Here is a 15,000-nt window from a genome sequence, read left to right as displayed (position 1 = left end):
GAGCCTACATATGACACACACATACACATACACACACACACACACACACACACACACACACACACACACACGTGAGTATGTACACACACAAGCATATACACACTTCCACGGAGGCTACACATGCAAAACACACACATGAGTATAATTACACATGCATACACACGGAGCCTTCACGTGACACACACACACAATGGCACGCTGCACGCACGCGCACCCACGCACACACACATATGAGTATGTACACACACATGTAACACACCAGCACACACACAATCCCACATAGCCTACACATGCAAACACCCACACAAATACATGAACACACATGTGCTGTATACAAACAGACATACACACAGAGCCTACACATACAACATCACACACATCGCACACACATGAGCATAATCACACACACACGTATACATACAGAGCACACACATGTAACAGGAGTATATACAGTACACACATGTAAAGTATGTACAAGCATACAAACACACGCATACAAACACACGCATACAAACACACATGAACAGTACACAGTACACCATACACATGTGAACATACTATACAGACACACACACACACACACCTCAAGAACAGAACACAACCACACATGCATACACATACACACAGGCAATACTCTGCATGCACGTCACACGCACGCACATATTTCTACATGAGACTAGACATAGAATCACACTACACAGACACAGACAAAAGCAGGCCACAGGTTAGCCAAACAATTTCCCCCAATTAAGCCCTGGGATCCTGCCCTGGCCACATACGCAGACAAAAGAGAGAGAGAGAGAGAGAGAGAGAGAGAAAGAGAGAGAGAGCAAGAGAGAGAGAGCAAGAGAGAGAGAGAGCAGGAGGAGAGGGGGAGCGAGAGAGGGAGAGAGAGAGAGAGAGAGAGAGAGAGAGAGAGAGAGAGAGAGAGAGAGAGAGAGAGAGAGAGAGAGAGAGAGAAAGAGAGAGAGAGAAAGAATTCTACACTGGCCACAGACACAGCCAAGAGAGAGATACACATACTGCGTAGACTGATCCATGGGGGGACATTCTATTGAATGGGTACAGTACAAGTGTACAGTACAGTACTGTGACCTTTAATGCCAAATCTATATTGTATAACTGCTGGAATGTGAATGGGAAGGAGAGTTACGCAACCTACAGTTTACTGTGTGTCAGAGTTGCACTAGGAGTGCATTTATATGTTGTTCAGTAGGACTGGGCACCGGAATTCGGTTTATTAAGAAATCGATTTGTTTGTTTGTTTGTTTTCATTTATGGCCAAATATGCAACAGTGGCTATTTCATGGCCAGTACAGGTAATAGAATTCACCTCAAATTAAAAATCAACAATGATATAAATAATTGAATAAATACATTAAATAAGTTTGTTCACATCAATACATTTTAAAAAGTTCAAAACCTTTAAAGGTGGGACCTTATTAAAAATTCCAAAAATAGTGTCTTCTTTAAAAAACTGTTGTTTTTTCCTTCTGAGAGCAGGGCAAGTTAGAATATGCTTAATTGATAAGAGATGTCCACAAAAATCACAGAGGGGGGGTTCACTTCCAGTTAGCAAAAAAGCATGAGTGAGTCTAGAGTGGCCAATTCTACACCTTGTGTAGACGACTTGATCATGTCTGCATGAGAATGATTGAGTAATCAGCTGTTTCACAGAATTGCATATATCATGCAGCTTATTTCCAGCACAATCATCCCATTCGGCTTGCCATTTATCCATTATGTAGGAAGAAAGTACAGGCTTGATGTCAGAGACACATTAAGGAATCGAAAGAAAGGTTAAGGTTCTACTTGGCACCGACATGTGCCTTGTCTGTCGGTTCCACGTTTCGGTTACCAGATGTCAGTTAACTTTTGGCATTTAAACCCCTGGGACGTTAATGCAGTCAGTATGGCAGTCGCTTATTTATCATAAAACATCTGGCAACATTAATTGTGATCACATTCGGCAGTGTTCAGTATCCCGAATGGGAGACTTATCCTAGTTCTGATCAAATTCGTGATAAAGCCTTCATATGAACACTGAGTGTCCCCCATCCCAGTCCACATTCTTGGCAGTTATTTGGAATTATCTACTCTCGTTCCATGGGAAGCCTCAGTATCCATTTTATCACCATATAATGGTGCTTCCTCCACCTAGCATCTCTCCCCGATTTCTTAAAATCCCGAATAAGGGCTTATCAGGGATACTGAAGTCGTGAAAAGGCGTTTATATGTTCAAACACAAATTCGGGCTACTGTAGCCTCTTACTGCAGCTGGGGTCGCCGGCGACCCTATTCACTTGCTGAAAATGCTCAGCTACATTATAATAACATTGCTATGACATTACAGAGAGCCATAGTGCTGCGCTAAGGGTTAATATCCCAATCCTATTTGGGATACTGAACTGCATAGACTGTAAACGCACTCAAAATGTGCCCATGGGATGGACTGCATATACTGCATGTAAGACATAGCATCACAGTAACTGCATGTGCATTTATGACAGTATGGTAGCTGTGTTACTTTAAAGGTGCGCGGTGTAAGATTGTGGCCAGAGAGTAGGTATTGCAACTATGCTGCTCATTGAAACTGAGCAGCTTATTGACAAATTTGATCTTTTCATGAATATTTACGGAGCAAAAAACAAAATATTCACAAGTCTGACAAGTGTGTGTGTGTGTGTGTGTGTGTGTGTGTGTGTGTGTGTGTGTGTGTGTGTGTGTGTGTGTGTGTGTGTGTGTGTGTGTGTGTGTGTGTGTGTGTGTGTGTGTGTGTGTGTGTGTGTGTGTGTGTGTGTGTGTGTGTGTATGCTTGCCTCCGTCTGTGTCTCAGAGTACTCCTTGACTCTCTCCACCGCCACAATGTTGCTCTCTAGATCCGAGGTCATCCGTACCATCCAGTTCAACGACATAGTCACCTGAGAGACACACACACACACACACACACACACACACACACACACACACACACACACACACACACACACACACACACACACACACACACACAGAGAGACAGACACAAACACACACAGACACACACACATACACACAGAGAGAGAGAGAGACACACACACACACACACAAACATACACACACAAACATACACACACACAAACAGAGAGAGACAGACACAGACACAAACAGACAGACAGAGAGAGAGAGAGAGAGAGAGAGAGAGAGAGAGAGAGAGAGAGAGAGAGAGAGAGAGAGAGAGAGAGAGAGAGAGAGAGAGAGACACACACACACACACACACACACACACACACACACACACACACACACACAGTCAGGATGTATTATTCAACTCAGCAGTGTTATTGCAGAAGAGTGAATGTACAGTATGTGTTTTCTTGTTGCAACAAAATGGGTCATATGCCTTGCTGTTTACAATATGTCTGTGTGCTTTACAATTTACTGACATCGTAAAGAGCATAAAGAAACTAGATGTATTGTAAGCACACACACACACGCACACATACGCACACACACACCCACTCATACGCACACACACACACCATCATCATCCAGCACCATATCCGCGCAATAATACACTGAACAACGAAATGAAACACAACTCCTGGTGTGTGTGGGGGGGCATCAGCTATTGTAAGGCTCTTGTGTAATTGGTTCACTCGATTTGTCTAGCAGGCCTGTACATGAGCCCGGGGAGCGACTCCAGCAGCTCTGAGCTTCAGCTTGCAGAGAGCAGCACCTACCGGCATCATGATGCAATTGTGGAAATCATTTTGCTCCATTTTGACTGCTGACATGTAGCCCGATAAACGGGATCTAACCATTTTTTTTGCCTGGCTGGTTGCATGATACATTTCATGATACATTTCATGTTATACAGTATAGTCTGGTTTTCCAGGCTAGCGGATATATTGTTTTTGCACCGTTCTACATCTAATGTCTGGATTGAATGTCGAAAATTACATTACATTACACTTAGTTGCGGCTTTTATCCAAAGCAACTTACAAATATTTACAGGGTAATGGTTACAGTCCCTGGAGCATTGTGGGGTGAGGTACCTTGCTCACGGGCACTTCAGCCATGGATGTCGGTGTAAGGAGAAGTAAGGGTGAAATTGTAATCTGCATCAAATCTGCAATCTGATCTTAAGTCCATGGCTGCCGAAAATTATACCATTTTGCTTTTATTCACAATTAACCAGTTCTCCCAACTTCCCCAACATATTGATGTAAGCTGGACTTGCTGTGTTGCTTTAATAATTGTTATAGTAAATCATGTTACTATGGCAGATGTCAGTGTCTCTAACAATACTTGTTTTCATTTAAAAAAAGAAAATGTGCACAAACCTAGCGTATCTATCTTTTTCGAACATCGAAAAGACTACAGTATCAAAATAATTTTCAATGACACATAATTATGTGATTAATAAAATGCTTTTAATCGTGCGTAATCATAATCGTTAACTATGGCATTTATGAGATTAATCACAATTTAATATTTTAATCGAATGGACAGCACTACGCAAATTTGACTACATCATTGACAGATGCAGCAGGAACCGACCTGGAGAGCGTAAGACACCGATAGGCCCACCAAGCTGTCAGTCAGCCGGTCCTTAGCGATGACGGCGAATAGGGCGGCGAATAGCACAATGCAGTTACCGATGAACTCAATACGGACTCCCAGCCACCTGTGGAAACCATGAACACACAGCACAACACTGGTTAAGTAAGGGTTAACGTTCGGCGAGAAGGTCGCTACCGTGGAATAGCAGCACGACAGAGAGAATCTTTAGACCCTGACGCGGAGCGGAGGGGTCTTGTTCTCTCTGAAGTGCTGCTATTCCACAAAGCGACCGACTCGCCGAACGTTAACCCGCTTATTATATGGATATACTTAAATGATTCACACATGGCGGGGACATTTCTTTATTTAATGTTAAGTTTATTATAATTTTTCATGTCAAAAGATTGTTGCTGCGCAAAACAAAACAGTGCCGTTGTGGAACACCGCTAGGCAACAGGTAGCCTAGACAACAGGTGTTGTCTATCACAGCAGCTGATTAGAGTGACAAAAGATCGGACCCCCTGCGGAGTGATATGAAACATTCGCTTTAGCAGTGAAAAGTCTTGTTGCCATTGACAGCGGTCTGATATAGACCAACTCGTCCTTATCTGAAATATCAGACGTGCGAACGCTGGGGAGCCCCATTGAAATGAATGGCCAGGTCCTTGGGGGACAGGCGTTTTTTTACAGGGTCAGGTATGTGGACAGGTTTATTAGCCATGGAAAAGTAGATAAAATTACACTTAAATATGTTTCAACAAACAACTGTGTATTCGTGTGACAGACCCCTTGGGGCCATTACCTGGGTTCAGTGTTTGTTTGTGAAAAGTTTTAGTTGATTTTCAACAGAATTAATATTTTACTGCAGGGACATGTTTTTGCCAAACTTTCAAGAATCAGTGACATATTAACACACAAACGCACAATTTCAACCACATAAAAAGAGAAACATGCATGGACACAAACACACACACAGACGCATACAGAGACACACACACACACACACACACACACACACACACACACACACACACACACACACACACACACACACACACACACACACACACACACACACACACACACACACACACACACACACACACACACACACACACACACAATGTGTGTCTGCTGGCCCACACCTACCAATTGACTAAGATGCTCGGGTAGCAACCCTTCTGGTGAGTGCCCCTTATATTATATTATATTATATTATATTATATTATATTATATTATATTATATTATATTATATTATATTATATTATATGTATATAATATAACATAACATTACATTACATTATATTACATTAGGTTACATTACGGTATGTTACCTGTTGGCCACGATGCCGGGGTAGTAGCTCTTCTGGTTCTCGTCCACCTTGGTGTCACTGAGCAGCACGAAGGCGTCGTTGCGCGCGTAGGCGCGGATGACACTGGTGCCCGTGATGGTCTCAGAGAAGTGGGAGTAGATGGGAGACCTGCTGACCGACTCCAGCCGCTTCAGCTGCCTCGACGTGGCCACGTAGAAACGCTACGGGAGGAAAAACCATGGAGCAGGGGAGGAGGTGGAGTGGAAGGGAAAAGAGAGGAGGAGGGAGGAGGAGGACAAGTGGGGTGAGGAAAAACAGAGGTGAAGAAGGCATGGCAGGGAAGAGAGGGAGGATGAGAGGGAGGGAGAGAGGGAAGCAGGGGTGGGGTGAGGGAAAAACAGAGGTGCAAAAGGCATGGAAGGGAAGGGAGAGGGGAGAGAGGGAAGCAGGGGTGGGGTGAGGTAGAAAAAATGGGAGGTGCAGAAGGAAGGTAGGGAGGAAAAAAAGGAATGGAAACGAGTGAGAGAAGGAGTTGGAGATGGAATGGAAAGGAGGAAGGGCGATATGGATGGATGGATGGATGAGTGAGGTGGGGAGGGGAGGGGTGGGTATTATGAAGAAATAACAAACATCCACTTGTAGCCAAGAAATATAGTATATCTACTATGCCAACAACAACAACAACAACAACAAAAACAACAACGAAAAGACTGAAGTGTAGAAGACTGAGGACACATCTTCAGGGGACCGGTTGCTGCAACTTCCCGAATTGATCTTTGTTGAGACTAGTCTACACTGTTGAAAATTGAACATCACAAATCAATCAAGCATGTCTGTTTATAATCAGGCAGGTGTTTTCTGCAGGGTGTTAAAATCAGGTTTTAACATCTGTTTTCCTCAAGATCATCCCTGAAGATGGTCTCTCAAATCCTTAAAGTATATTAAAAAATGCAAATGAATGTTACCAATGAATCATAACACATTAACAGAGCAATTAAGACTTGCTGTAAACATGGTATAAATATATGGATTGCTAGAAACTGAACTCTGACAAATTACCACTGAAATTTTACAGCATTCCATGTACATCTATTAGCGAGACACACAAACTTATTTGCTCTAGTTTCCTTGAGGAAGTGTTTAAAATGTAAGATTGTGGCCATGTTAAACAACAGATCGTAACAGAACCAGCAAGAGACATGCAGAAAAAATTATTTGAAAGCCACAGACAGCAGCATTATTTCCACGAAATTTACACCCAGAAGAGAGACATAGGGAACAGCCAGACAAAAGCAGGAGCAGGTTCTCATCACCATGCAGAGTCAAACAGAGACAACAGCGAGGAGTTGACATTACATTTAAAGACATTAGAAAGGTGTGATGTAGGAGAAGTAGTGCTGTCTTAATTGATTCCATGTAAACTGTGTCAGTGACAGTGTGGTAGGTCTTCCATAAACACGTGCCAGGAATTAACTGCTGACGTGAAGCAATAATCGAACAGCAGTACAGCAAAAAGTTCACAGGACTTAAAATTTACTCTGTATTCAAATAATTCAAACTGTATTAAAAATTAACACTTTTGAGGGTTTGTAGAGCTCTTTCTGATTTAACACTATCAAACTGTGAGACAACCCCGACTAGGGGCACTGTTTAAATACAAAACAAAAAAATGAAATCCGTCGAGAACAGTTGAAAACAATTAAAAACATATATAAGCCGAAAATTTGAGCACTGCCATGTTTGCTGTATTAGAGAGACATGAAGAAATCAAGAATCTCTGTTCGAGTGCTGAGCAGGTACGAACACTCAAGCCCGCAGTAGCCAGTGGTGGTCCTACAATGACTGGCGTCCCAGGCAACGCAACACATGTTGCTTTCTGTTTGATGACTGTGATAGCTGGACAGACATGTGCTGTATTTGTACCTTGTATGATGATAAACATGTTTGATGAAAGAAGTTGCATGATGGTTATGGGGGGTATGCATTAGGACTGTCAGTTGATTGCTTGAGAAGGTTTTTGATTCGATCGTTGACAGAATAACGCAAGATAGCAGAGACGTGGTTAGGCAGCTAGCCGACGTGAGAGCATTTTCCTTTGGCGGGTTAAGCATCTGCTCAATACGGATGATGGGGATTAGTGACGCAAGAATGTTTCGCGATCAAAAGGGTTACCAAGTTTAAAAACACATAGTAATGTGAGTAAGAGGTGCGCAGTGGTAGCCTATGGAAACACATTTCAACCAAAACACCCTATGACTTTCGTCTGCAGCATTTTGTTCATGCAGAATAAATTGTCTTTACACACAAACAACGTAACCCAGGGCAAACACCACTACAGTGCAAACACGCTGTTCTTTAAACCAATGATTTAGGCATAGCAAACGCTGTCTAAGCTCTAAAAATCCATAACATGAATGGCTAATGCCGTTTAGGCATAGAAAACTTTAACCAATACCCAGAGCATCTGTTATAACCTTATTGACATCAAAGTGTTAATGACCAAGTCTTAGTCTGTTTCGTAAGACCCTCGGTAATGCCATATCTACGTATGTTATGATGTACGGGTAGTTGAGTCTTTCTAGCAAAGAGCGAATGGGTGGTCATGGGCTCATTCTGCACAAAGAGGCTACAGGTTTCATAGTAGGCCTACTAGCAATAAGATGGAAAGTTCGAAAGTAGTGCCTGCCTCTACTCAATGGGGGTCACCGTCAAGCGTCACACTGAGGAAGGGCACAGCATGCAAAGGGAGGCAAGTGGGGTTATTTGGTTCAATATTGCGGTAAAAGAACAGCTGTTTTCCCTCCATAAAGCCAAGTCAGGGTCCATTCATCATTGTTGAACCTTGACTCTACATACAGTACTAAAAGAAGAAATTGAAATTGAGAAAAGGGAAAATCTACTTCCAATTCGCATGCTGAAACATTACAATCACACAAGATAGTAGCACGTTTAAATTAGGCCTACTACCCAGCCCATGCTATACATGACAAATCAATAATCCAAAACCAGTGGTGTCAATCTCAGGTTCAGAAAGTAAATACAACACCTGCCACAAATTTCATCCAACCAGCTATGAATCACCTCCTCAAAACCACTCCAGACAGATAGAACAGATACGCTGCGATGCCACCTATATACTACGGTGAACATGGGATTTCTAAGTTTCGCAAATCATCTTGCACCTCAGTGGTCCATCTCTCGAAGACATCTTGAACCCGGGATTGACATCTCTGTGACAACCACAACAGCCAACAAACCAAACAAACTCTGCAAAAAAAGTTCCAACGATGGAAGGGGGCGTTCCGAGAAGCAGACTCATGAGTAAACTAGTTTAAGTTAACCTGGAGGTAGTAGTAAGTTAGCTAATAGAGGAGCCTTGGGTCCTCATTTTGTTAACTTAAAGCGACACTGTACCATACAGTATCTGGAAGTACTTATTTTACACCTCTCCTTCGGTTAAATAGTGGAGTTTTATCTTTCTTCTGTTCTGTAAAATGAGCTTGTTTCCATAAACGGTACAGTGTCACTTTAAAGAACGCCTGCAAGCTATCCACTAGCAGGGTTACCACTTCCTGCAGGCTAACCACCGAAAGCCAGGTTTATCACTTAACAACCACATTCTTGGAATACCCCCATGGTTAACTAAAAAAAAAAAAAAAAAAACGTGCCTCCTATAATTCTCCTGTAATTATTTACCTGGACCCACCAATAGAACAGCATGAGGGGCGCTACGACTAGCAGTATGAGCGGCGTGAGCGCGGAGCAGATGAGCAGCACGTTGGCCGTGTACCAGAAGGTGCGCAGCCAGATGTCTATGTTGTCGGGGAGCAGCGTGTCGATGGCGTCCACGTCCTTGCCGAAGCGGTTGAGCAGACGTCCGGAGGGCGTGGACTCGAAAAAGGCCTGCGGCGCGCGCAGCACGGCCGCCAGCATGCGCTGGTGCGTCTCCCGCGAGGCGCGCAACATGCTGTACGAGCGGCAGATCAAACACGTGACCAGAATCAGCAACCCTGGAGTTGTGGGGGGGATGGTGAGAGGGGAAGGGGTACGTGGGTAAAGAAGGGGGTGGGGTATGGAGGGGAAATGGGGAGAGGAGAAGGGGTACGCAGGTAAAGAAGCGGTGGGGGGTGAATGGGGAGAAGGGAAGATGTTGAAGACGTGGAGAATGGAGCGGGTGGGGAGGGGTGTGGATAGAGGGGCAGGGGTATGTGGGTTAAGAGGTGGGTGGGGAGAGGGGAAGGGGATGGAAGGGGAGGGTAGAATGTGGGGTAAGGAGGTAAGGGGGGGAAGATAGGGAGGTGAAGGGGGGTATGGACGGAGATGGTAGGTGAGGGGAAAGGATGGGGGAGGAGGAAGAGGGTAAAGAGGGTAGAGGGAAGGGAGTAAAAGGGGTGGATGGAGGTCCGGAGCGTGAGGAGGGGATGAAGGGTGGGGGAGTAGGGGGGCAGGGGAGAGTGTAAGGGGCAGGAGGAGGTGGGATGGAAGAGCGTAACGAATTAAGGGTAAGGGGTTAAGGAGTGTGAGGGGTGATGGAGCAGGTAAGGGTAGGGTTGAGTGGGGAAGGGACATAGGCAAGGAAGGGTGGAGTTGGGAGGGGGTTGAACGAGAGACAATATTGAGGGCGGTGTTAATTGCTTGTCTCGACCTTCAATTCTTTGCCTTTGGCCTGCTTTTTTTTTGGTGCTCCATATCCGATTTATATATTTCGAACACTCAAATGGCTTCTGATCGGGATTATCCCGAGCTGCATCTTCTGAGCTGGAGGGTGGGGAGACAAGTCAGTCAGAGGAGAAACAGGGGGATGAGGAGAGATGAGGGTGGGGGATTTGGAGAGGCGAAGCTGGGATACTTGGAGGGGTGAGGGTAGGGTTGATACTTAAAGGATGGGGTGGTGTGGAGAGGAGGCTAGGGGCTTAAGTTGGAAATGGGCTGGAGGAAGGGTAGACGACAGACAGAGGATAGACGGTAGAGGGCGGAGGGATTCAGGGGACTTTGCAGTGGCTGGAGAAGGTCTGCTGAATCTGCTCAAGGAAAGAAATTCACTAAAAGGGCTCAGTGGGAGGATGGTGGAACAGCTCTGCCGAATCGGCGCCGAGCTCCGTGTCAAAAAGCTGAAACAAATTGGGGAAAAGAGGAGCTGTAGTGTTTTATTTTTCCTACTCAGGCCGATTCGGAAACGGCTTCCTTCTAAAATCGTCATCCTTGAAAAGCTCAAGTCAGCTGCCATACTGCAAACTGAAACAGATGCGTGGCAGGCGGACGGAGGGCTGAAATGCCCTCTCCTTAGACCTGCAACAGATGAAACAGTTGTTGTGATCAAAGTTTCTAATCTACTACACACGAGAACGGGGAAACGCTGTTGAAGATAAGAAGATAAGAAGACCGCAATGAGTTAGGGGGGGCTTTCTGAGCACTAGGACTCAGATGGAGGCTCGAAATGTTCGTTCAGGGACAAAAAAGTAGGAAAAAAGTGTCAATGCTGCCCTAAAAAGAAGTGGAAATGCAGTATTATACACAAGTGGGTCATCAAGTCCTAGTTCTCCATACTTGAATCGAGAGGTGGTGGTACTGTGCTTACTGCCTCTTCTCATTCCTGGCAGCGACGGTCATGCATGTCAACACCCATATTAACCTGCACTTCTATCAACTGGCCACAGGGAGACGCCAGTGCACCATTCTACTGTGGGAGGTGAGGACGGACGCGTGACCTACTAGTGGCTCTACTGTGTTGTGAGAGTGCGGTTATCAGTGGGGTTTGTTGGCACACTGCAAATCGCCAGACCGCGCTGACGCCACAGTGGTGCAGTAAGATACATCCTGTTTCGCATACAAGGTGTGTGTCAGTGATAATACCACTATGCCACGTGCCTGTGTGTGTGTGTGTGTGTGTGTGTGTGTGTGTGTGTGTGTGTGTGTGTGTGTGTGTGTGTGTGTGGGACAAGGGCAACAAAGAGTCAACAGGCTTGCGGAGGGCAGGAAGCTGGCAGGCTGATGAGTCAGTAGGAAAGTTGTGCTGAAGAGAAAGAAAGAGATAAAGAGAGATACAGTTAGAGAGAGAAAGAAAGGAGAGAGAGAGGGGTAAAGATAGAGATACAGAGAGAGACAGAGAGAGACAGTGACAGAGAGAGAGAGAGAGAGAGAGAGAGAGAGAGAGAGAGAGAGAGAGAGAGAGAGAGAGAGAGAGAGAGAGAGATAAGGTGAGATAAACACTGACTAGAGGAAAAGGGGGGAAGGGCTCAGGCAGAGAGAGAGAGAAACAGAGCGAGAGAGAGAGAGAGAGAGAGAGAGAGAGAGAGAGAGAGAGAGAGAGAGTGAGTGAGAGAGAGAGAGATACGGTAGATAGAGAGATAACAAGGAAAGATGGACAGAGAGGAGTTACACAGAGAGGAGAAAAGAGTCCAGCTGCTTCTGGTCAGGGAGGCAAGTGAGGAGGAAGTGTGAGGAAGAAAGAGAGACTCCTGCCATGACCAAGACCAAGACGAGCATCTGCAATGGAAAGAGATGAGAAGCTGGCAGTGCGGGGTGGGCCAGCTGGCATGCTGCACACAAAGAAAGATAGAAAGAAAACAAGAAACCAAGCGGTCGGCCACTGATGTAGAAAAGTCCCGACATTCACAATCAGCCGCTGAACAAAAAGCCAGGGAGAGGGACAGAGGATCACAGAGGGTACCAGCGGTAAAGAAAACCAGAGCTCATCATGATTGAACAGTTGGAGGAGGGGGAAAAGAGATTTCTCCCCTTTTTCTCCCCATCGGCGTTAACCTGCACAAATGGAGTAAAAAGGCGGGGTGGGACCCCCTCACGGAGGTCGAGCTGAATGACCCCTTCTCGTCCCGGGGTCCGCCCGCGCTTGGTTTTACCTGCACAAAGAAGTAAATGGCGGCCAGGGGCACGATGACGGCGGCGAAGACGGGTGTGCTGAAAATGATGACGATCATGACGGAGGTGGAGTTGAAGAGCGTGCCCAGGAACATGAGCACGGTGGAGGGCAGCGCCTCGTCGATCACGTAGACGTCCTTGGAGAAGCGGTTGATGACGCGGCCCAGCGGCGTGGTGTCGTAGAAGGCCTGCGGCGTGTGGAACTTGTTCTCCAGCAGCGCCGCGTGCAGGTGGCGCGCCGCCCGGATCTTGCCCAGCGACAGGATCAGTGTGGACAGCATGACCATCAAGCCTGGTGGTGGTGGTGGTGGTGGTGGTGTGGGGGAGTGTGGAGGTGTGGTGGTGTGAGGTGTGTGTGTAGGGTTATGTGTGAGTGGAGGTGTGTGTGTGTAGGGTTATGTGTGTGTGGAGGTGTGTTAGGGTGTAGGGAAAGAGCGTTTCATGTGAGGGTGTGTTGAGGGTGTGTGTGTAGGGTTATGTGTATGTGTGAAGGTGTGTAAGGGTGTAGGGAGTGAGGTGTTGAGGATGTGTGTGTGTGTGTGTGTGTGTGTGTGTGTGCGTGTGAGTGAGGATGATATGCATTTGTGTGTCAAGTGAAAAGATGCGGCAAGTAAATGTTTATGTGTGAGTCATGCCAATGGGAGATTTTGTCAGTATTTTTTACGCGTGAGTGTTTCATGTTTGTGCATGTGTGTTTTTGTGCATGCACCGGTGTGTGTGTGTGTGTGTGTGTGTGTGTGTGTGTGTGTGTGTGTGTGTGTGTGTGTGTGTGTGTGTGTGTGTGTGTGTGTGTGTGTGTGTGTGTGTGTGTGTGTGTGTGTGTGTGTGTGTGTGTGTGTGTGTTAGGGAGGGAAGGGAAGAAGGCAGGTGGGAAACAGAGAGAAGAGGGAGAGAGTACGTAGGTGAGGATTGGCTACTGCTACTTGAAAAGCGGTTGGGGGGAGCCAGTCAGAGAGAGGGGGGCGGGACATCCAGTCAGGAGGAGCATGAAAAAAACTACAGGTGGAGGTGAGTAAAAGGGTTATGACATCATAAACAGCACAACCAATCACACAGCAGCATTGGCAACTCAGTTTCCGCAGTATATTATACACACGACATTATCATCACATTTGCATTATTGGCTAATATAACACACACACACACACACACACACACACACACACACACACACACACACACACACACACACACACACACACACACACACACACACACACACACACACACACACACACACACACACACACACACACACACACAGACAAATGCACAAACACACAAATTGACTACAGTGAAACAGGGATAGCCAACCCTGTGTTTTTATATATTTTCCTGCAAGCCATATTCAGATCAGACAGGCAGGGACAAGCCTCTGAGCAGTCAGGACTTACTAAGATGTCATTGGATGCGTTCAACACGTGCCAAAAACACAAGCAAGGTGTGTGTGTGTGTGTGTGTGTGTGTGTGTGTGTGTGTGTGTGTGTGTGTGTGTGTGTGTGTGTGTGTGTGTGTGTGTGTGTGTGTGTGTGTGTGTGTGTGTGTGTGTGTGTGTGTGTGTGTGTGTTACAGCAAGTTAAGTGTTACACAAGTCCATACTGAGTTTCATTCATAACTAAAATGGGCATTCCTTCAGTATCTCGTCCAATACAACCTATGCAGGTATTTGCGCCTTAGACTTTAGAGGTTTAGCGAGGTTTTTTTCTATCCACCTCCAAATACAGGTTACAGGTACAGATTATTCCTGTAATTGCAGAAAATTCTGAGCCTGAAACTTTGACACTTTCTGAAATAAGAATAATGTAATGACTTAATATTTAATACTTCATGTTTTTATTTTTGCAAATGCGGTCTAGCCTGAAATAAGGCACTGAGCCTGAATGCCCTCAGCGTGTGTGTGTGTGTGTGTGTGTGTGTGTGTGTGTGCGTGCGTGCGTGCGTGCGTGCGTGCGTGCGTGCGTGCGTACGTGTGCGTGCGTACGCGTGCGTGCGTGTGTCTGCCATACCTTGTGTGATTTCCAGTGATGTGTATACCCCCACCCTGGTGTGCGTGTGTGTGTGTGTGTCTGTGTTACTGCATGTGTGCGCTTGCCTGCCTTACCTTGTGTGAGTGTGTGTCTGTGCGCACACGCACGCGTGTGTATTACTATATGTGTGTATTCGCCTGCCGTACCTTGTGTGAGTCCCAGCGCCGCGTACACGCCCACCCGTGTGTGCACGTTCGTCTCTGATTGGTTGAGCTTGGCGTCGTTGGTCCACTG

The 15,000-nt window shown here is 45.9% G+C and overlaps 1 protein-coding gene across 2 annotated transcripts in view; it reads right to left on the bottom strand.

The window, feature by feature from the left end:
- abcc3 (ATP-binding cassette, sub-family C (CFTR/MRP), member 3) overlaps window positions 1–15,000 on the bottom strand; it is a 119,298-nt gene that overhangs the window by 13,456 nt on the left and 90,842 nt on the right. The window contains exons 23-28 of one of the 2 annotated variants that reach the window (XM_063221802.1): window positions 14,913–15,000; window positions 12,721–13,031; window positions 5,882–6,081; window positions 4,544–4,670; window positions 2,820–2,921; window positions 1–4 (exon numbers count right to left, since the gene is read on the bottom strand). The exon at window positions 1–4 is cut by the window's left edge and continues 143 nt beyond it; the exon at window positions 14,913–15,000 is cut by the window's right edge and continues 120 nt beyond it. In XM_063221802.1, the coding sequence (XP_063077872.1) occupies window positions 1–4; window positions 2,820–2,921; window positions 4,544–4,670; window positions 5,882–6,081; window positions 12,721–13,031; window positions 14,913–15,000 (832 nt within the window). Of the gene's footprint in view, window positions 5–2,819; window positions 2,922–4,543; window positions 4,671–5,881; window positions 6,082–9,556; window positions 9,871–12,720; window positions 13,032–14,912 lie in introns of both variants that reach the window. The other variant, XM_063221801.1, reaches the window with a different exon arrangement.

Source organism: Engraulis encrasicolus, chromosome 17, assembly GCF_034702125.1.
Source record: "Engraulis encrasicolus isolate BLACKSEA-1 chromosome 17, IST_EnEncr_1.0, whole genome shotgun sequence".
Lineage (NCBI taxonomy): Eukaryota > Metazoa > Chordata > Actinopteri > Clupeiformes > Engraulidae > Engraulis > Engraulis encrasicolus.
This window is presented reverse-complemented; position numbering and strand designations above follow the sequence as displayed.